Source organism: Schistocerca americana, chromosome 1, assembly GCF_021461395.2.
Source record: "Schistocerca americana isolate TAMUIC-IGC-003095 chromosome 1, iqSchAmer2.1, whole genome shotgun sequence".
In the NCBI taxonomy this organism is placed as follows: Eukaryota; Metazoa; Arthropoda; class Insecta; order Orthoptera; family Acrididae; genus Schistocerca; species Schistocerca americana.
Window position 1 is genome coordinate 193,322,322 of NC_060119.1, and position 23,507 is coordinate 193,345,828.

The 23,507-nt window shown below is 38.9% G+C and overlaps 1 protein-coding gene across 2 annotated transcripts in view; it reads right to left on the minus strand.

Annotated features, from left to right (window-relative positions):
- Positions 1 to 23,507, minus strand: part of LOC124593973 (lysosomal alpha-mannosidase-like) — a 169,764-nt gene that overhangs the window by 17,292 nt on the left and 128,965 nt on the right. For both annotated transcript variants that reach the window (XM_047132425.1, XM_047132357.1), the window contains exons 8-13: positions 23,083 to 23,302; positions 22,757 to 22,956; positions 14,808 to 15,016; positions 14,487 to 14,698; positions 14,091 to 14,307; positions 2,653 to 2,770 (exon numbers count right to left, since the gene is read on the minus strand). In XM_047132425.1, the coding sequence (XP_046988381.1) occupies positions 2,653 to 2,770; positions 14,091 to 14,307; positions 14,487 to 14,698; positions 14,808 to 15,016; positions 22,757 to 22,956; positions 23,083 to 23,302 (1,176 nt within the window). The remainder of the gene's footprint in view (positions 1 to 2,652; positions 2,771 to 14,090; positions 14,308 to 14,486; positions 14,699 to 14,807; positions 15,017 to 22,756; positions 22,957 to 23,082; positions 23,303 to 23,507) is intronic.

Genomic DNA, 23,507 nt, shown 5'->3' on the forward strand with positions numbered 1-23,507 from the left:
GGGAAAATGGGTGTAAGAGAACTACAATTATGGTATGAGCACTGCTTTTGGCCAACAGCTGTTCAAAATAACTTGCTTTTCCTTGATTCCTGGCCTGGATACAAAATCTTACTCCTTTAGAGCAAACTATCCCTCCTGAAAAGTGTGTGACATTGCAATTCATGCCACCTGGAACCAATGAACAAATTCAGTCTCTGGCTGTTTGTTTTTTCCACAGCTAAAACACATTATTGTATTGTCTGCACCTGCACCTTAAAGGATAGCAGTTTCATGACGCACTCCATGACAAACTGTTTTGCATTCGATTGCATGTCATCAAATTCCACCAGTTCTCATCATCCCATTACACCAATACAATTCTATATGCATTCTTTGAGACTGGATAACCTACCTGAACATCCTACAGAGTTTGTAACTCCCAAAGAGTAGGCCTTTGAACCAGCGAACTTGCACTCGAGGGGTTCCTTGCAAGATAGATTGTGATGAATAAACAGTCAAGAAAATTTTAGAAAAATATTACAACAAGACAAAGAGGTGGTCTCAGAAGATTGCACTGCAATCACTGGCACAACTGTTGGAAAGTTGGCAATATTTTCTGTATGTTTTCTTTGGTTGGCAACCATAAAAAGAAGCAGAATGTGAGCTGTTAAGAGTGTGTGCTGTCTGCATCTGTGGTGTGCACATCTGAAGAAGACAATAAAAACTCATGCAGTTTAATGAGTGTGTTTTGTAATATTCAGATAAAGTGAAAACAAAAGAGTAAAAATGCAATAACAATATCTTAAAAGGTACCCTGGCACATGTAGTTAAAATTATAAAGTCCATGGTGTGCTGCATTTAATGGTCCCTGTTGATATTAACTGGTGTTTCTAGTTTGATTTAAATGAAACCTGTTACAGTACTTAATAGCAAGGAATATCATTTTCAAGCCTAATGAAATTCAGTGAGCAAAATTCATTTACAAAATCAATACATCACCATGACTTTGATTTGTTGAGGATTGAAGATTATAATTAACTGCCCCCCAGAACAGAAATAAGACCTGGAAACTAGAAAAAGTTTAGGTTGAACTCTCACTTTTCCAGAGCTTTAGCCTTAAGTGACTACAAAATTACTTCATGTCATTAGCAGGTTTCTATGTTGCCAATATTTCCAGTTTCAAAATTGGTGCATTGCAAGTGCCTTAACACCAATAATATTTTGAAATAATTTATTACTTTTAAATTTTTTAAATATAACGCTCGTGCAGAAAAATAACTGATGTTGACTGAAGTAAGGAGGGTACAAATGAGAAAGAAAAGCCATCCTGAAAAAGAGAAATATGTTAACATGAAACAGAAAATTTAAATGTTAGGAAGTCTTTTCTCAAAGTACTTGTCTGGAGTGTAAAACTACTGTGGCTGCTAAACAGTACAAACAATAAGAGAAAAGAAGGTTCTGAAATGTGGTGTTAGAGAAGAACACTGAAGATTAGATACGTAGACTGAGTAACTGAAGGGGAGGTACTACATCAAATTGGAAATAAAATAACTCTATGACCCAAGTTCAACTGAAGAAACCATATATTGATAAGACACAGCCTGGGGCATAAATGAATACTTAATTTTTTTGTGTAATGAAGGGGAGTTTGGACTGTGGGGGGCAGGTTAAAAATTGTAGGTGGAATGTGTGAGATTTGGGGGGCAAGGGGTGCAGAGCATGAAAATTGTATGAAAAGCTCAACATCTGAGCACACTAAGCATGTTTAAGTGGATGTAGGACATGGTAGTTACGCAAATATGAGAAGATATGCTCAGGATATATTAGTGATGAGAGTTGCTTCAAACGATTCTTCAGACTGATGACTCCAACAGCACTGCTTATGTGTCTAGCGACTCCTTTCACTGTTGCTGACTTGAACCCAAATCAACACCAACCCTCAAATTCTCAAACTTAACCCCCACCCCCATGTTTTCTGCCACATAGGCAGATTCAGCATTGTTATTAAAAAAATTTGGCATGGTTAATTTAAGGGTTGGCAAGGGCCATTCTGTTATCACTGGGACAGAATGAATCTACCCCAACTGTCTGTGGTAGTGTTAGTTGTGAAAGTGAGTGAAAGTTTTCTATAAATTGTGAAACGTATAACTGAGGTGGGACTTGGGTACCAGCCCAGTAATCACTTAGTGGGATGTGGGAAACTGCCTAAAAACCACATCCAGGCTGGCTGGCACAGCAATCCTTGTTGTTAATCCATCAGGCACACCAGAAGTGGTGCTTCAGCATGCACAAGAGTCCAGGAGTGTTTTGAATTCTAAAACCTCTGCAGCCTGGTTTCAGGGAAAATCTTATTACCCTTTTGAGTAAACCACCAGTTCTCTGTGTAACCTAATGGTAATGTATTTCACTTCAGGTTAGAAAAATGCACATAATATAGAAATAAATAACAGTTTAAAATTTCTTCTGTGAATGTAAATCTGTTACTTTACTTCATGCAATGTTACTGGTAAGTAAATCACGAAACATTGTTTAATATTATGTACAAGTAGTTAATTTTATATATAGCTGCAGTGTTAAGATATATCATATCACCAACAATTCAGTGGCAAACTTTTAACTTCTCAATTTTAATACTGTTAATTTTTAAATGTGATCTATGAATACTACACTTACTCAATTGGTATAGGTCCAACCATCCATTCTAGCTCTGCATGGTTCTCTCCTTTGTAAACTCGAACAACTTGGCTAATCCAATCTGAGAAGACTTGATGAACTTCATCAACAAGTGGACCTTAAGGAACACATACAACAATGACAAATAGATCCGTGCACATTTATATCTTTTTTGGAGTGTTACAATTTTACATATACAATTTGAATGATTAATATTAGATCACAAATGCAATCAGATTTATTTAAAACAAAAAAGAAAGGATTGTTTTTTTGAACACTGTATTTCTGAATCACGCAAAGACAAAATGAATATGAAGTCAAACAATGGAAAATACAGCATGGAATAATAACAAAACTTTGAAAAGGATAGTTGCTACTCGCCATTTAGTGAAGATGTCGACTCATAGATAGGCACAACAAAAATACTGTCTAACAAAGCTTAATCTGGAGACTGTGGTCATGTATGAGTGAGTTGCATTGTGTGTGTGTGTGTGTGTGTGTGTGTGTGTGTGTGTGTGTGTGTGTGTGTGTGTGTGTGTGTGTATGTGTGTATGTGTGTGTGTGTGTGTGTGTGTTCTGATGAAGGCCTGTTTGGCCGAAAGCTTTGTTTGACAGTCTTTTTGTTGTGTCTATCTGTGACTCGGCGTCTCCACCATATGAGTAGCAACTATCATATCCATAAGATATTAAATATGAAGTCAATCAATTTAGGTACGTGTTACAATAAAGGACTTCCTGACAAATGGGGAAAAAATGAAAGAGATGACTAGTTAAGACATAATTCACTCAGAACTGATTTGACTTAAAAAACACAGAACAGCCAGTGCATCATGGTTACAGTGGAGTACTAATTAACTGTGCTGTAGAGGCACTACACAAAATGTGCTATTTCAGTGCAAGTAGTAGACTACAAGGAAATTAAAATGAAGGTGTTTGCGACTACACAGTCGTGAGTAGAGGAAAAGCATGACATGTACTGAGGAAATCTACATCTATACTCGATAATCCACTTTACAGTGTGTAGTGGAGCTCACTTCAGTACCACCATCTTTCCCCCATTTCCTGTTCCATTCGTAAATAGAAAGTGGGAAGACTGACTGTTAGTAAGGCTCTGTACAAGCTCTGACCTCCACATCATGGCCATTCGACAAGATATATGTGAGAAGAAATAATATGTTGTCCATATCATCTTGGAGTGCACATACTCAAATTTTCAACAGTAAACATCTCCTTGACACATAATGGCTTTCTTGTATTGTGTACCACTGGGGTTTGTTAAGGATCTCCATAACGCTCATACAATTAGTTGTAATTCTGATTTAGGACAGTTTCAGTTGATATTCCTTAGTATTCTATGGTAGTTACTGTTTCCAGTAATTCATCACCAATAGTGTTTTCAACGAGCAGAGGACCTGTTCACCTACTTATGTGTAATGTGTTCCATTAATTTACATTCAGGGTCACCTGAAAGACACTGCACCAATCAACAATCCCCTGCAGGTCCCCTTGCATTTCACTACAGTCTTCTGCAACCTCACAGAGCCTCCAACACTGTCCTCTAGATTGTTAATGCAAAATGTAAACAATGATGGCCTTGTAACACTCTCTTGGGGTATTGCCGAAATTACCTTCACATCTACCAAAAAATTTTGTTGCATCATGAATGAAGAGTTTTATCTGCAAGGGGTTTCAAAATCAAATCACAAATCTGGTAATGTACTAGGCCAGCAGGTATTTGGCTCACTAAACAACAGAAGTTTTTTTTTTTTTTTTTTTTTTTTTTGTTTTTAATTGTGGTTAGGGCGCTCAACTACTAACGTCATTAGTGCCCAGTCACAAATGTTAGTACACTAATAGTGTAGAAAAACGCAAGGGGGCAACACCAGAAAGTTCTTAAAAAGATGCAGATAAACAAAATAAAAGAGTTAGATCTCTTTGGACAAGTCCATCAATGTAATAAAATTAAGGACATGAGCAGCTGCTCGAGCGTCATCAGCTAAAAGTTCCTGTAAGGTAGACAACACACACAGGACAACACGAGAGTGAATAAAACGGGGACAGGACAATAAAACATGGTGCACCGTCAATGGATGACCACAGGGGCACTGCGGGGTGGGGTTACCGGACAACATGTAGCAGTGGCTAAATTGGCACTGCCCAATCCGCAACCTGGCCACAATGACCTCCTCTCGCTGGGAAGGGCGGGAGGAGGTCGTCCAAGCCACCGGGATCGGTTTGATGGCCCTAAGCTTATTTTCATGGAGAGAGGACCAAGCCTCATGCCACAATGATGAAACGCGCCGACAAAGAACCCCACTAACATCAGTTGATGGGACACAAAAGGAAGCTGTCCGAGGCAGGAGGACAGCAGCCTTGGCCGCAGTATCAGCAGTTTCATTCCCAGGCACACCAACGTGGCCAGGAATCCACAAAAAAAAAAAAAAAAAAAAAAAAAAAAAAAAAAAAAAAAAAAAAAAAAAAAAAGGGCACGAGTGCCAGTATCAGCTAGCGACTGAAGGGACCGTTGAATTCGTTGCACGAGAGGGTGGTCCGTATATGGGTCACGGAGACTCTGAATGGCGCTCAAAGCATCAGAGCAGATAGCATAGGGAGAATGATGATGGTGGTGGATATACTGAACAGCCTGATAGAGAGCAAAAAGCTCAGCCGTAAAGCTTGAACACTCGTCAAGGAGCCGTTATTGAAAGGTATCATCCCCAACGACGAAGACACATCCGACGCCAGCAGTAGTCTTGGAGCCATCTGTGTAAATAAAGACATTATTAGCAAGCCTCGAACGAAGTTCGACAAGCCTCGAGTGGTATATCGAATCCGTGGTCCTCTCTTTTTGGGAGTGAGCTGAGTTCAAGGTGAACGCGAACCAGAGCCTGGAGCCAAGATGGCGTCAGGCTCTCACCCACTCGTAAAGTCGTAGGGAGGGTAAAATCAAGTTGCTGAAGCAAGCGACGAAAGTGAACTCCAGTAGGTAACAGGGCAGATACATACAGCCCGTATTGGTGGTCAAGAGAGTCGTCAAAGAAGGAGAAATATGACAGGTGGTCAGGCATTGACATCAGTCGGCAGGCGTACCGACAAAGCAACATATCGCGCTGGTAGTTTAGCGGTAATGCGGCAGCTTCAGCATTCAGACTCTCAACAGGGCTGGTGTAGAATGCTCCAGTGGCCAGACGTAACCCCCGATGGTGGATAGAGTTTAGACAGCGTAAGATGGATGGCTGGGCAGAAGAGTAGACGAAGCTCCCATAATCCAGCTTTGATCGGACAATGGACCGATATAAGCGAAGCAGAACCATTCAATCTGCTCCCCATGACGTACCGCTGAGAACACGGAGGACATTTACGGAACAGGTACAACGAGCAGCCAAGTAAGACACATGTGGAGACCAGCAAAGTTTCCTGTCAAATGTAAGACCTAAAAATTTTGTTGTCTCCACGAATGGGAGAGCAACAGGACCGAGATGTAAGGATGGTTGAAGAAACTGTTTGTAATGACAGAAGTTCATACAGACCGTTTTCTCACCAGAGAAACGAAACCGTTAGTGGCACTCCTGGAATATAGATGGTCTAGACAACGCTGAAGACAGCGCTCCAGGAGACATGTTCTCTGAGCGCTGCAGTAGATCGTAAAGTCATCCACGAAAAGGGAGCCTGAAACAACAGCTGTAAGGCATTCCATTATTGGATTGATAGCTGTGGCAAAAAGGGCCACGGTCAAAATGGAGCCCTGGGGCACCCCATTCTCCTGACGAAAGGCATCTGACAAAACAGAACCCATACGTACCCTGAAAATACGACCCATTTAATAAATAGAGGGAGGCGACCGCGAGGGCCCCAAGTGTGCATGGTGCGGAGAATGCCCACCCTCCAACAGGTCTCGTAAGCCTTCCCCAAATCGAAGAACACAGCCACCGTCTGGAGCTTACGCAAAAAGTTGTTCATAATGAAGGTCGACAAGGTAACTAGGAGGTCAACAGCAGAGCGGCGCCTACAAAAGCCACATTGGACATTGGTAAGGAGGCGTTGAGATTCAGGGAGCCAAACCAATCGAGAGTTTACCATGCACTCCATCACCTTGCAGACGCAACTGGTATGGGAGATGGGGCGATAACTAGAAGGAATGTATTTGTCCTTTCCTGGTTTGGGTATGGGAACAACAATTGCTTCATGCCAGTGTGTGGGAACATAACCTTCAGTCCAGATACGATTATAGGCATGAAGAAGAAAGCTTTTACCTGCAGGAGAAAGTTTCTTCATCATCTGAATATGGATACCATCGGGCCCCGGAGCAGAAGATCAGGACCGGACGAGTGCACTTTCGAGTTCCCACACGGTGAAGGTGGCACTGTAACTTTCACGATTCAAAGACTGGAAAGAAGGTGGCCGTGCCCCCACTGCTTGTTTACGGGGGAGGAAGGCACGGTGGTAATGGGCAGAGCTCAAGACCTATGCGAAAAAGTGGCCGAAGGCATTTGAGACATCCTCAGGATCCACAAGGACTTCATCATTCGCTACAGTCAGGCCAGAAATCGGGGAGTGGACCTTGGTGCCAGATAGCCGGCGCAGGGCACCCCAGACAATCTCCACTGCCATCCTTAGCCTGACGTTCCTTCCATAGTGTGGCCAGGAAGGGAACGATTTGGGATCGTACTTTTGTGCGTTGAATTGAGCTCGTGATCGCTTAGGGACTGCTGGTGTTTCACCACCTGCAAGAAATGATGGACTAGCCTCATCGCGTGTCATCCGCCCTACTGCCACTCACTCCGACCAGGGGCTCTCCCCAGGGTGCCACCCAGCTGCAGCAACGGCCACATGGCAGGATGGCCATTGCTGGGCGTCCCAATCCCCCAAGGGGATAGGCATCTATCCTTTGGCATATGTGGGGAGTTAATGATGCAGGCATCAGCAGAGCGATCCATGTGTGGTCAGGGGGCTATAACCAACAGGGTGAATGGCAGCCCCACCACAATGGACTGGCTACCATGCTGGATACCAGGTGCAAAGAAGTCCATGGTCATCGTCAACGCAGAAATCAACACAGCGTAGTGCATGTTGGAAAACGCACCCAGGAAGGTGTCCTTGCCCAAGAGATGGAGAATGGGCAGGACTGCAATGCGGCGATGAGAGAGTGGGCTAAAAATCTCAATGCACGATGGACACAATGCACCTTGTAAGGCACCCTTCCCCAATTGGCTTGCTCTTCGGGAAAATTTTGAAGAATGGAGGTCAAACCCTACAGCGGACCATCACATAAAGGCTGAAACATCTGAAACTCCTTTTAGTCGCCTCGTACGACAGGCAGGAATACCTCGGGCCTATTCAAACCCCCGGACCCACAGAGGGGTACGATGAAGTGCTCGATACAGTATCATCATAGTTTGAACAATTATGTGACATCTGACTCACATGGTGCTCGTGCATGGGATACACAAGAAACTATAAACCAACCAGTATAAAAGTCTATTGGTCTGCTTAAAATCTGACAGCTTTGTGAAACACAGCAGGAAATAGCACCAAATTTTATCATCTTACAAACTCTTCTTGTATCTGAACAGGTTTGCAATAAAGTTCTCATACATGTATGGATACCATACACAAACATTATGCTGTTTGCTGCCAATAAAACTCTTCTGAGCTGTTGACCATATTGTCAATATATAAAATTGTCCAACGTTTCGGTCACTACTGCAAATGGCCTTCCTCAGTTCTTTGTGCTGAGCTGACGGCTGAATGAGAGACTTTAGATCTTATATAGCAGCAGAGGAAGCTGTTTATGCAATTTGATTGGGTACTTGAAGATGGGAGGACAGAGGATTAGGCATTCTTTATTGGTCTTTATATTGTTCCTTGTCATTGGTGGATAAAGATGTGCTTGATCGGTGTTTACATTACATCTTACCATTGGTGGAAACAGATGAATTGGAAACAGGCGGCAGCTGTGACATAGCGTTGTTTGCTGGTTGCCAGATGTGGGTTGCGCGTGCCTGTGTTCTATCTACATACAACCACCGTGGTCTGCCACATGCCTGAGTGAGTTGCTTTGCACATTCTGTCCTCCCACAGTGCTGTCGCTGCTGGCAGCCTATACGTGTCCTCTCTATTTATGTAGGTGGGTTGCTCGACTATTTCTATTGCCTCTCTAATCTTTCTCCTCAAAGTAGATGGCTGTTCCGCCAGTATGCGGGCTTCACGGATTACCAGGATGAGTATGACAAAGGAATAATATTCCATGAAGCCCATGTTCTGGCGAAACAGCCATTTACATTGAGGAGGAAGGTTAGAGAGTGATAGAAATAGCCAAGTGATCCGCCAACATGAATAGAGAGGATGGGTATAGGCTTCTGGTGTTGTGGCTGCTAGCAGAGCATCTAACACAGGCGCATGGGAGACCGTGGTCACATGTACATAGAGTGCAGGCATGCCAAAGTCCACACGTGGCAGCAAGTAAAGGGCACTACGTCACAGCAACCTCCCTTTTTTAATTCATGTTTTCACCAATGGCAAGAAATAATATAAACACCAGTCAAATCCTTTTTTATCCACCAATGACAAGGAATAATATAAAGACCAATAAAGAACACCTAACATTCCTCCTCCTATCCTCAAGTACCCTATCAAATTACATAAACAGTTTCCTCTGCTATTATATAAGATAAAAAGTCTCTCTCATTCAGCAGTCAACTTAGCACAGCCCTGAGGAAGGCCACTTGCGATGGTGGCCAAAATGTCTGACAATTTTATATACTGACAATATGATCAACCGCCCAGAAGAATTTTATTGACAGTGACAATGGCTGCAGAAGCCTACACTTACGTTATGCTACTTTTTACTTGAGAGTAGCATTCAACTGCGAAAATGTCCTTCCAAAAAACATTGCTTGTTTCTGAAACCAGATCAATATTTTATCTGATTATGGAAGACTGTAATGATTTACTAATGAGAAATTCAGTCACTGTTCATGTATTAGAATACTGGGTAAAAACATTACCAGCTTTTAATCAATTTTAGAACATGATTCAGATGAAACAAGGAGGAAAATTTATCAAGAACGAAATGTCTAAAAAACGAAATAAACTGATTACAACTGTTGTCAGGAGAATAAATTACGGCTACTCAAGCTTAGCACTACAGAAGAGTTGGAGGGGGAACAGTGATACCAGCTTGCGTGCGAAGTGAGAACTATGGAAGTAGGGAGGCAACTAGTGAGCAGACCACAAATTACATCATTTTGCCAACTATGGGAATGCATACCGCATACCTGGCTTTACAAGAACATGTATCATGTTTAAACTACATGTTTGCCTGAATCCATTTGTACTCTAAATTGAACTGACCTTAAAATTGGACAAATACTCAACAAGAGTATTCACTTCTGCAGTTGATGGTTAAAGTCTAGATGGGGACCAATGGCATACAAATGTATTTCGCACTGTAATGTTCTCGACGCTCAGCGTGACATATGACAGGAATGAAAGGGGGTATGTCAACTGCTGGTTCTATGCAGCCAATGAGAGCGGCGGGCAGGTGATATGTGTATAAGCAAGAGACATTGTAACATTTCACATCAGAATGTAAGTGAAACCCGATATGTATTTGGATAAAAACAAATGTGTTCTCAGGTCCCATATAATCACAACCTCAGAAATCACAACATATGCGGAAGAAACACAATGAAAATTCAAATTTCACAGCTGTGCAGTGAGTATGATGATTAAAAATAGTGATACCACAGATGACAGGCATCAGCAAGTGAAAAATGTGGAAAAGGAAATTATTGTAAAGCATTTCTTTTCATTAATTTTATTTCTCCTTGTATTACAAAAAGTAGACGATCAATAAATGGCATAAATTTAGAATAGGTATAATGTTATCTTTTTAGGCAGATACTTTACGTCAATACAACAGTTTGTAATTTTGACTAGTCAGAACACGTTGAAAATAAGTTTTTCACAAGAGGTCTCTTGGGGGGAGGGGGGGAAGGGGGGGGGGAGTGGTAAGGGGGGTTGTCTTATAATCAATGTCATCTTGTACTCGGATAAATACAGTAGCTTCTTCTTATTCATCTTCATCTCATTTTGGCCATCTGAGGACCATATAAATTCATGTCAGCTTTGTTTCTTCTGATGTTTCTCCTTGTCCAATATTCTTCCACTCTCATACTTTGCAACTTCCTTCACTCTTCTTCCCACGATGATTTTTTTCTGGGCCTAGTCCTGTTTTTGAAACCTGTGAAAGCCTAGTTTTCTATTTAAAGTTCACCATGTTGTATATCTCTGGTTCCTGTATTCCAATTTCCTCCAGATCTCTCGGTACCTCTTGGATCTTAAGTACTTTTGTTTTCTCGTTCACCAGAAACTGTACGAAATGCACTAACCTCCCCTGGTTCATTCTAAGGATGTGTCCAAAAACAAGCTCCTCCTTTTCCTGATGATGTCTGAGAGTCTACCTGGTACACAGTTCTTGGTTTGCTCTTCTTCTAAATCCACCATCTTCTGTCCTTTTAGGTCCGAATATTGTCCTGAGAATCTTTTGTTTCACCACCTCTAGTCTCATAAGTACTCCTGCTCTTACTAGGTCAAGAGATTCTGCTGCATATAAAGCTTCAGGGCAGATCACTGGCTGGTAATGTCTCAGTTTTTCATTAATTAAAATATTATTCTTATTGTAGATGTTCATAGTTTGTATGCTAAATTCATTTTGTGTATGTGTGTGTGTGTGTGTGTGTGTGTGTGTGTGTGTGTGTGTGTGTGTGTGTGTGTTCTCACTGCTTCCTTTCCTGTCAGGCCAGTTTATATCCTATCAATTCTCCCAGGAATTTAAATCTCTCCACATTCTGAATATATACTGCCATCCATCTAGGAGCTGCCTTGATTTTTGTTATGAACTGCATCTTCTTGACAGAGATCTTAGGCTTACTTTAGTTGCTTGTCCCTGTAGTTCTGTCATTTAGCTAACCATCTCTTCTAATGATTCCAACGATATCACAATATCATCTGTGAATGCTAGACCATCTACTTGTATTCTTTTTTTCTTGCACACCAGTCATATTTCACCCATTCCTTTCCTTTCTAATTGCCACTCCCTGATCACCTTATCAAGAACACAGTTAAACGGCAAAGCGGAGAGTCCATCTCTCTGTTTCACACCTGTTTTAATATTTATGGCCACAGAAAGCTTTCCTCTGACCTTCGACTTGTTATTTCACTTAAAGCCTGTTTAATCAGTGCACTGGATTTTCTATCCAAACTCATCTACTCTAAAATTTGGAACAGTGCTCATCTATCTACTGAATCTTAAGATTTCTTGAAGGATGCAAATGTGAGCACAAACTTTTTGCTTCCTTTGTTTTTGATACATGATTACCAGTTTCAGATTCAAAATTTGCTCGGCACATGATATCCATTTTCTGAAGACTCCTTGGTTCTTACCAGTTTAAGCTTCTATTCTCTTCTTGTGAATACTGTTATTTGCCCAGATATGACTTCCTTATAAGGTTACACTCCAAACAAATTCTTCAAAGACTCCCTGACACTAATTTTTTATCAATGTAAAGCTATTGCTCTTTTCCACAAAAGCTTTTCTTTCTATTGCCAGTCTACATTTTATATCTTTCCTTTTATTGTCATTAGTTCCTTTGCTCCCTAAATAGCAAAACCCACCAGCTATTCATGTCTCTGCTCTGGCTGGGCATCCTGATCTAGGTTTTCCTAACTGATTTCAGACAATCTATCTTGTCCACTCTTCATTAAACACATATGTATATTCACACATGTATCTACATGACTTTTGTTTTCCCATTATTTAGTTGACAGAACTATTTCCCATTATTTAGTTGACAGATCATTGTATAGTGCTACTTTGACAGATAAATTGCTAATACAGACACATGCAAGTCTCTCTTATAGTATCATCTGCCTTACACTCTATTGCCCCTAGTTTTAATTTTATTAATGTTCACCTTACAACCTATTTTCTACGCAATATCCATTCCTTGCAGCTCATTTGCGAAGTCCTCGACTACCCTTGACTCACTATGTTCTCAACAAACCTTCAAATTTTGATATCTTCACCATGAACTTTTACTCTCTTTCCAAGTTTCTTTTCAAGTTTCCTTCATGGTTTGCTCAGTGTGCAGATTGATTAACATGGGAGATAGCTACAATCCTGTCTCATTCACTTATCAACTTCTTCAAGCTACCGACTCCTTTCACACCCTTCGATTCTTAGAACTGCAGTTGGGCTTCTGTAGAAGTTGTGAATAGGCTTTTGCCCCCTGATTTTTATTTGTGATGATTCCAGAACCCGAAAGATGTATTCTAGTCAAGCGTCAATAGCTTTTTCTAGCTTTCAAAGGTGAACATTTTAGGATAGGCCTGAATGTCAAATTTATTCATATCAACTGAAAATACAACTTACTTTAACCAGTCATATTTATTATTCTTCTCACAATGAGTCTCTGAAGATTATAGCTTACTCGCCTCATGTATTTACGTCAATTACTTAGTCATGGGCAATTTGCTGTGTATGAATTTTAGATAACTTTTAGCACTGTCTTCTAGTAAGCAAAGGCTGATTTTCAATTCATATTTACATCACAAATGCTTTCTATAAACTGAGCTAAGCAATGATGCTGTATTGATAGTACTGCTATTGCTTTCTGTTGCACATCTCTCTTCATCACAGAAATATACCCTTCCATCATATACTTGGATCACAGTAAAAAGAGAATTGTTCAAAACAAAATATTCCCTAGTTACTGTAACTCCATCTTGTTCCATTATGATAACTTCATCTTGATCATGGCAGATATGGCTACGACTCCTATATCAACTCCCCAAGTAATCATGACAGCTGCAGAGATGGCAATAATATCGATGTCCAGCATTCAATTTTAATTACTTGGTATGTACTATAATAATAATAATAATAATAATAATAACAAAGTCATCATATTTTATAAAAATAAAAAGGGATAATTGTTGCACCATAACTTTTGTGTCCTTTTACAATGGAGAGAAAAAAAATTCATTATGATCTGCATCACATAATATGTGAAAAAATAATATGTAAAATACTACATACAGTATGTTAAATCTGCTCCATCGTCAGGCCAGCACTTATAACAATTTATTTTCATAGATTTATTTAAAGGAAATGACTATACCTAAGACCAGAAATTTTTTAGATGTTATGCACGAATTTCAATGGGTGAATCATACTGCACTAATGCCACATAAGACAACATTGTGTTTCTTGAAGGCAGGCTGCCTGCTTATGCTGTTATCACTGGCCCATTGTATGTTTCTACATGTAAATTTGATGATATACTGTGTGTGTGTGTGTGTGTGTGTGTGTGTGTGTGTGCGCGCGCATGCATGTAGGACATAACTACTTCCATTATAAATGAATGCTTCTTTACCTTTGATAATTTTCTGTTTTACAGATGAACTTGCAAGCACTGCTTCAGAGCCATTAGGTCTAAAAATATATGCACCTGAAGATCTGTTCTCAAATACTTCATTATTTCCAAGGAACCCTTTGTAGTAGTAGAAATCCTGCTTAACTTTTATCTCATGTCCTTGGCTCACAATACTTTTTATTTTCCCAGTAACATCATCAAACTTCAGACTAAATTTCTACAAAAGAACACTTGTATTAATTAATTATAAAGTTAATGCTTAAATGGAAAATCAGTAAATTAATTAGACAAGTCTGTATTTTTGTAAGATATTCCGGAAATTAATTTCAAGCATAAAAAAGGAGCAAGAGTTTAGAGTCTACAGTTGATAAACAGCGTTTTTAATATAGAGCTTACCTTATGACCTATTTCATGTGCTTCATCAAGTTTTTCACTTGTATGTTCTTTCTGTTGCTCTTTATTCAGTTTGGTAACGTAATAGGCTCGGAACCCTAATGGCGGCAAGTCTGTGGCTTTGAATATCAGGTCATTTTTAGCGTCACTCATTCTACCAGGTGCGGTCAGGACAGGCTCAGGTATCGGGACCAGCTGAGTAATTTGTTCCTTCCCTTTTTGAACAAACATAAAAATGAGATGAACATATGTTCATTATTCTTTGGCATAATAACATACAGAATATCAATTCCATATAACAACTTGCTGCACAAATATGCATACCATTTGGGTCTTTTACGCTGTATGAAGTTGAAGTCACTGGAAGTCTCACATAGTGAGATGTAGGATAGCTCAATGGATTGTATACAAAAACAACAAAAGAATTATTCACTTCCGATACCTGGCACTCACTCACATTGAGCTTCAAACATGGCTTGATTGGTATTTCTGAAAGTTCATCTTTCACCACTGATGACTTTGGTATAATTTTCCTGTAAACAGATTTTATTAATTATCCATCACAATCCATAACTATGGAAACCAATGTGAAAAAAAAGGGTAATGGAAAGATCACTAATAATCTCAAAATAACAATTGTTCAGCAATTACTTTGAACATGTGCTATCAGATTATAAACTTTTAATGTGTTTTCAGCTAACAGCTTTATTTCAATGCACCTATTGCATAGTTGCCATTAACATATGTATATGAAAGATGTAACTGCTGTTTTACATCTTTAGAGTGCAAAAATACTGCCTTCTGCCCTTTCTTTTTCCACAATTATCAGATATATTCTTCACCATTTACATTTTTTATACTAATTGTAACCTCAACAATCTACATGGCATTCTCCATCTGTTATCTTCCATAATAACTTTTGTTCAGTACAGCTCACACATTCAGGAAATGAAAAAGTTATTCACTTCTTAAACAAAAAGTCTGTTTTCCTATCTGTTTTCGCTCTCTATGGGCTCTACAACTTGATTTCTCATCCTGTACCTTCTACTAAGTAATCATCTCTTCTGTTCCACTGTTCCCACAATTCATGATTTACTCCCACTCAGTGCTGTGCTCTTGATGCATACTGAAAACTTTCTTCTTCAAATTAAGACCTAAGTTTGATGCTAGTCGACCTCATTTAGTGAAATATGTTCTCTTTGTCTGTGATAGTCCACTTCTTATTATCCTCCATGATTTGCATGTAACATGTGATTTTGCTTCTGCGGTAGCAAAATCCCTTCACTTCGTATACTGCCTGGATTACAAATTTTTACGTTTAAGTTTGTCACTTACCTCATTTCTGCTACTACTCATTGTTCTTATCTTTCATTGGTTTCCTCTAAATCCAAATTCTTTGCTCATTAGCCTCTGCATTCCATTCCATTGGTCAAGTAAATTTTCCTCACTTTCATTAAGCATAGTGTTGTCACTGCTAGTCTTATTGTTGATACCTTTTCACCTGAAGTTCCAGTTTCATTCCAGAATCTCTTTTTTATTTCTGTCATTGCATCTTCTATGTACAGGTTTAAATGTAGGGGATAGTGATAGCACCTCTCTCTCAATAATTTTTTTTTTTTTTTTTTTTTTTTTTACCCGAACTTTTCTCTCTTGTGATCACATCTGTAGCTGAATGGTTACTGTTGCTTGATGTAGAGAGGTTCGGAAGAGGATCAACTCAGCCTCATGAGTCCAAAAGAGGAGCTGTTCGAATAAAGAAACAGTGGCATTGTCAAGATTTATCTACTGGCAATAATAGCTGGAGGGATTGGTGATATCATAGCTGGCTTCTCGTACCGCCTTTTAGGCAGCAGCCAGCCAGTCAGAGCAGGCCTAAGACCTAATCCATGAGTGCTATTTACGTTTACTCTTCTCTCTTGGTCTTCGATTCTACTTGCTCCCTCCTACTTCTTTTACATATTGTACTCATATATTATCTGTCTTTCCTGGCAGCTTATTTTTGTGTTTCTGAGATTTTTAAACATTTGCACCGTTTTGCATTGCTGGATTTTTTTTTAATTGGCGAATCCTATGAAAAGGTTTTTATTTTTCGAAGTATATTTCCAGTAGCAAGCTCTCCATTAGAAAGCACAATGCCAGAATCTCTTCACTTGTGCCTTCGCCTCTCCTAACGTCACACTGATTGTCATCTAACATCGCCTCAATTTTCTATTCCATCACCTTGTAAATTATTCTTGTCAGCAGCTTAGTTGCACAAGGAGTTAAATATTTATCTGCCTTTGAATCACTGAGATTGTGTGGACAATATTCTTCCAAAATTCTGATGTTATGTCTCCAGTCTCAGATTCTAAACACTTAGCTCGAATAATTGTTTAGTTGCTCTTCCCAAAATGATTTTAGAAATTCCAAGGCAATGTTATCAATTCCTTTTGCTTTCTTTCATTATAAGTCTTCCAAAGCTCTGTTAAACAATCTCTACAACTAGGTCACCTATGTCTTTCACACAGACACTTTTATTCTATTACATCAGCAAATAGTTCCTCCCTCTTGTAGAGACAATCAATGTAGTATTTCCACTTATTTGCTCTCTCTTCTGCACTTAAAAGTGGAGCTATTTTTTGCACTTGAAATGTTGACAGCTTTGCTTTTTATTATGCACTATGTTATTTTGACCTTTCTATGTGCTTCATGTCTCCTTTGAATGGCTGTTTCCTTTTTTCTTTATTCACATTTTTTCTATGGCCAATTCAATTCAGCTTCTTTGCAGTTCCTGTTGATTTTACTCCTAAGTGACTTGTATTGCTGTATAACTTCCTTATTTTCCTGTGCATGTCTTTATTTCTTTCTTATGTTGACAAATTAATTTTTTTTCTTTTGTTATCCAATGTTTCTTTTCACAGTTCCGTTCCTTGTATCAACTCCTGTGAATGGCATTTTTAAGGATCTCCATTTGCCTTAACTGAACTGCTTAGTGTAGTATTGATCATCACAATACTTAGAGCCTAAGAGGACTTGAAATACCCAACATCATTGCTTAATATTTCAGTATTACACTTCTTTACACATTGCTTCTTTCTGATGATTTTCTTAAATTTTAAACTATTCTTCACCATTACTAAATTGTAGGATGAGTCTATTCTGCACCTGGGCATACCTTACAATCCAGCATCTGATTTCAGAATCTCTCTCACATCATGAAGTAATCGAGGTCTTTTTCCTGGTATATCTCCTCCTCTTGTGATTTCTGATCAGTATATTTGTTATTACTAGTGAAAATTTATTTCAGTACTCAAAAGAGTCTTTCACCTCTCTCATCCCTACTACTGAGTCCATATTCTACAGTAACTCTGTCTTTATTAGGTTTCCCTATCATATCACCCATGAGTATTAGAGTAGAGTTATCCATTCAACACACTCCTGCACTTTCTCTACCCCTCTATCTTCTGCCTTTGACACGGGCATATATACCTGAACTATTGTAGTTGTCATTGGTTCATTATCAATTCTGAGACAGTAATTCAACCCCTGTACTTTTCATAGTAACTCACTCTTTGTTCTGCTTTCCTATTCATAACTACGCCTACACCATTATGTCCATTTCTGTTGTCACTGATAAATTATATAAATATGTCTGATCATAGAGTCTTATTTTCTTTCCTATTATTTTTAGATTAGAGCTTTCCATTTCTCTTTTCATATTTTGTAGCTTCCCTACCCCACTGAGACTTCTACACTGAGTGCTTCAACACAAGGAATGTTACCCTTTTATTGGTTTTACAATCATTGTCTCACAGTCATCTATCCCTTGGCTTCACTAAGTACTTTCTTTACTCACCAAAAATTTGCTTTAACTTTCTGAGGTCAAGAAATTTCTACAATATAACCCAGAATTCTCTTCTCCATTTATGATCATTGAACTTGAGACAGCCCTTAGCCATACAAAATGTAGAAAAGCTATAGGTACAGATGGGCTACATCCTGATTTTTTTGTGTACAGTGGTCCTACAAAGTGAAAGCAGCTAGTTACCCTTTTCAATGAAATGCTTTGGATAGGAACATCACCAGTGAGTGATAAAGTTATATAAACCAGGAGGAAGGAACAGCTGCAGAGCACTTTCACCCAATATCTTTACTTAGCTTCCCCTTGCAAATTAGTGAAAAGAATCTTCTCAGACCAAATAATAGGACAAACTAATTCTGTGGTACCACTTAAACTAGTTAGATTCAGGCCTCATAGAAGCTGCTGTGAGCAGGTACTCTGACTTCTCACATACAAACTGCATGCCAGGAGAAACTGAAGACCAGGAAAGTTTTTGTTGAACTGCCAACAACTTATGGCATGGTGTAGTGCAAGGCCCTAACACTGAAATTTCTGAAATCAGTACCTCGGAAGACTGTACGTAACCTCTTAGGCAATCTGAGCAATCAATGGTTTCAAGCGTGCTAAGGTAAAGAAGGAGAGTGAATGATGCATACTCGGTGACAGCTTGGCTCAAGGATATGTTCTTGCTCTGGTGTAATTCAGCCTCTACACAACAGTTCTGTCAAACTTGACCAGCAAGAAATTTCAGTATGTAGCTTACCTTGCAATTTCATACTGGAGGTAAGATTTTTCTGAATGTGAAAAACACCTAACAAACAGTCTCATTAAATTGTATGACTATCTTAAGACATGGCAACTTAGACCTAATGTTCCTGAAATGGAAGTACTGTTTGCCCATGATAACTTGACGACTGTGGTACTGCTGCCAGAAGAGGAGAAAATCAGTGCCATTTTAAAGATATTCACTTGTCTCTGTGTGCTACCAACATCAAGCTGTCCCTGAAGTCAAAGTATTATGAAAGGCTTGTGTCCACTACCAAGTAATTTCTGTAAGCACTTGCTGCAAGCACTTTTTGCACAAGTGCCATTACTCTTAAAAATCAGAGCGATCTCCACTGTTGTTACATTATTATTAATGAATAAAAATTGTGAATAAGCACTAAAAAAAAAACACAGAAATGTTAAGAAGAGTACATATTGATGTTACCAAGAAATGTTATTCAGTTAACTAAAATCAGAGGTCTTCACTCAGATTAAAGACTTCGAGGGCATCATATGTAAATTTCAAACATCTCTTGTATTTTGTATAATCAAATATTCGGTAACAGGAAACAAAAATGTGGCACCGTGTCTCACCAAGAGACTGCCTTTTAATTACTCTCATTTTTGCACACAGTATTAATGGCTTTTATCACAAACGTATGCATTTATGTTTATAGTAACTTTAAAAACCAGCAAAACTTTAAAGACATCTGTACGGCCACTTTGCTTTCCCTTTTGGTGGAACACATTGATTGATAAACTCATTTCATACTTGTTTTTCTGATGGTGTCAATTATGTGTGTTTATATGATACCTTTGTTTTGGCCCATTTGTTTTTGTGCCATTCTTCTTTTCAACACTGATATTTTCAAACCAGTACTGAACACACACAGCTTATGTAAGTTTGAGAAAAACTTACACAAAATGAGAAATTCAGCAAGTATTTGCAGCAAGATACAAGAAACTAGAACAAATCTTCAGCCTGCAGCAGGGTGTATGCTGATTTGAAACTTCCTGACAAATTAGAACTGTGTGTCAGACCGTGAGTCAAACCTGAGAATCCGGTTTGACACACAGTTACAAGTTGTCAGGAAGTTTCATGCAAGAAACTGTTTCCCCTTACTTGCAATATGATTTCATGATTATGATGTCAGAATGGTTGCGAGACAGGCAAATAAACTGCAATGTCTCCATGACGAAGGCTGAACTGTTATCCAAAATAAAGGAAAAAAACCAGCCATGAAATTGTACATCATGAACAAAATCGCTGAAAGTAGTGGCCACAAAGCAGACCATTTGCCACCCTGCAACTGCGATCTACATCCAATAAAACTGGCAGGGGCCACGTAAAATACAATTTCAGGCAGAACAATGTCACTGGTGACATGTCAAAGGAAAGAGTGCAGAATGTTATTAATGTTGCTTTTTTTTCAGTAACCCACATGACTTGCAAGGTTACTGCTGGTATGTAGCAGCAGGAGTTAAGAGTATTGGGCACGAGATGCAATAATGGAAATAGCCATCAATGAAGTTATCGTCAATTCCACACCCTCGAGCAATGATTACCATGATCTTGAATCAAACACAAATGACAGATCACTTTCAGGCACAGTTAATTACACTTTGTGAACATTACTACATACTGTCTTGGGTTTAATAAATGCAATGTGCAAACATTAAAAAAATCAGTTCTTGACTTTTGACTTTCGACTTGATGTGCCGTAAGCTCTACATTCATCTACTTTCATTTTTCACTATTTGTGATAAATAAAGAATACATAAGTTGTAGGTAAAACTCTCGGGCTTGAATATGTCAACAAATTAAATGATTTCTGATCTGAGGAAAGTGCCACTTAAGCAGGCAATATTTCTACAAGTGCCACCCCTGATTTCATGTTAAGCACAGAAAGCAGGTAGTGGTGCAGAGCAAGCAGCCAGCACTGCCTTCCCCTCACCGATCCTCTCCCATCTGCAACCTTAACGTGGGGGCATAGCTCGACAGCCACTGCGACAATTGCCAGCTTATCAAGGACAAACAATTTGTCTTTTCCACCTCTCTAACCATCTATAATCAGCAAAGATCAGTTCATGGTTTGGTCACCTTGACATAGTCAAGTGCAATGGTAAGCTAAGATAGCTTTGTGTCACATTAGACAGAATGTTGACATACACAAAAGCCTTTCCAACACAAGTAAGAAAGTATAAACATGGGTGCACCTAGTGAGAAACAGGCAGATAGTATATGGGGAACAAATACATTAGTTCTCTATGGAGCTTCCCATGTGTTATACTCTGCAGCAAAATACAGCAGATCAGTCTCACGACAAAGTGCTCACTAGACGAAAGCTGTCGTTTATTTGACCGAAGCTAAGAGAAACATTAGCAGCAGAGTCAGATTTACTCCTGCATGCTGACTAACAGTACTACTGAACATCTCCCCAGTTCACCTTCATTGAAAGGCAGCTATTTGCAAACTCTGTCATCAATATTGAAAAATTTAATCAATCCTTCTTCACAGACTGAATCTCACTGCCTGTTAGACCATCTCAAAGACAGAAGACTAACATGAGAAGGAATCCAAATGCTCTCCACTTGATTCAGCCAGGGTGCTAAATGGAAAAATGAGTGGAAGGTATGAAAAGCCAGGACCAGGAGCTTATTCAACTGTTAAAAAGTTCCAGGCTTTCATCGTCTTACAGTGGTGTGGGTACAGCTGAATAGATTCAAGACTGAAGAAGTTATGTGCAAATATGCACAAGTGGGGCTTTTGCACTGACAGTACATGTGACAAAGATTCAGGTAGTGAGCCACATTGCAAATGAGTGCCTGACAGAAATTTTCTTGGTGATATCAAGAGCCTACATGAAACATTTGATGAAGTGCTCCATTGAATTGAGTCTTCTGACATTCATGTGTAGCACAAGCTGTTGAATGTTTATATTGCGTAAATAGTTAAACACATCTGTATATTTTGCTTAAGAATGTAAAACAGTTTGTGGATCACTAAAACCCCTTGACCATCCCCACCCAAACTGGAAGACACTTTAATAGAAAAGGGATATTACACTGTTAAGGATTACCTAATAAACTAAATCTGTAAGTAATGTTATATAAAACTAATAGTGTTATCAATACAAGTCAAAGTGTTGCTCCAAGTAAACATGTTTTATTGAATGTCTTAATATTCTTGACTTGCCCTGCATTAGATGTCTACTCAATGTATGCAATGTAACCATAAAACAAAAATAAAAAGCAAAATAATCACTACTGAAAACATCAAAATTTTGTTCCTCCGATATGCCTGTCGGTAAAGTGTTCTACCCTCACCTATATGTCCTTTAACCTCTCTGTATCCAACTTTGACTTTTATACTTAAGCACAATATCTTACTTTAATTGCTTCCACATTTTCTCATACACATTTCCAGAGTACAGAGTGTTGTTAATATACTTCAAACATAACATATCCTTTAAATGTCATTGGTTTCCAAAAATAAATTATACTATTTATAGGATTACCACAAAGTCTACAATATTTATTGACGAGTACAGACATTTGACCTTAATTTCACCCAGAAAAAGATCATTGTTATGGAATATTACTTAAGACTGTACATTAATCACAACATAAGTTATTTTACAAAGAATCCCCAACATAGAACAAGTGGCAATCATGTTTTCAAACTTACTTAAAAGCTGCCTCAATAGCTTCAAGGCATTCTGAAAAGCCATCTGACAATATCCGGGCATAATCCTTTGCTACATGCTCCTTCTCTGTACCTGTTATAGCATCGTGGTGCTGCATGACACCCATTGCCTCTCTCATCCTGTTCAGATCTTTCCAGTCTTCGGGTCCCACACTAGCCAGGGCATAAAGTTGTTTGCAGACCTGTATATGTTAAAGAAGTTTGTTCTAGATGAAAACTCCACTTCAATTGTATTACAGTTTCTGGTTCTAAAAGATACAGGATGAAAAGGGGGAAGGAAACTAATATCCATTTAAATATTCACTCACCTGCAAAAAATTATTCCCTAATCGTTCAAACCTTTTCATGGTTGGCCTTGATGTAAAATAACCAGTCCAGTAGGAATGTGGATCACTTGCATAAGGGAAAAAGTCATCATTTTTCACAGGCCACATCAGATCTTGATCATTAAGAGCCTTTAAATAGCACGCAGGTGTTGAGTAGAACACATTTAATTTGGTTCCATTTGATTTGTTTGCATTGACATACCTATCAACAAAAATAAGGTCAAATAAAATAAATTGGAAACAAAGACCATTATGCAGTCCATCAAATAATCATTCAAACTAAACAAAAAATATTGCATCTCCTTTCAATTAAGAACATAATTGCTGCAAAAATGTACAGGTATTTTGCCTTTTCCTACAAGAGCTATTTCTGCTATGTTGTTTCTTTGCATTCTCATTGTGCTGTA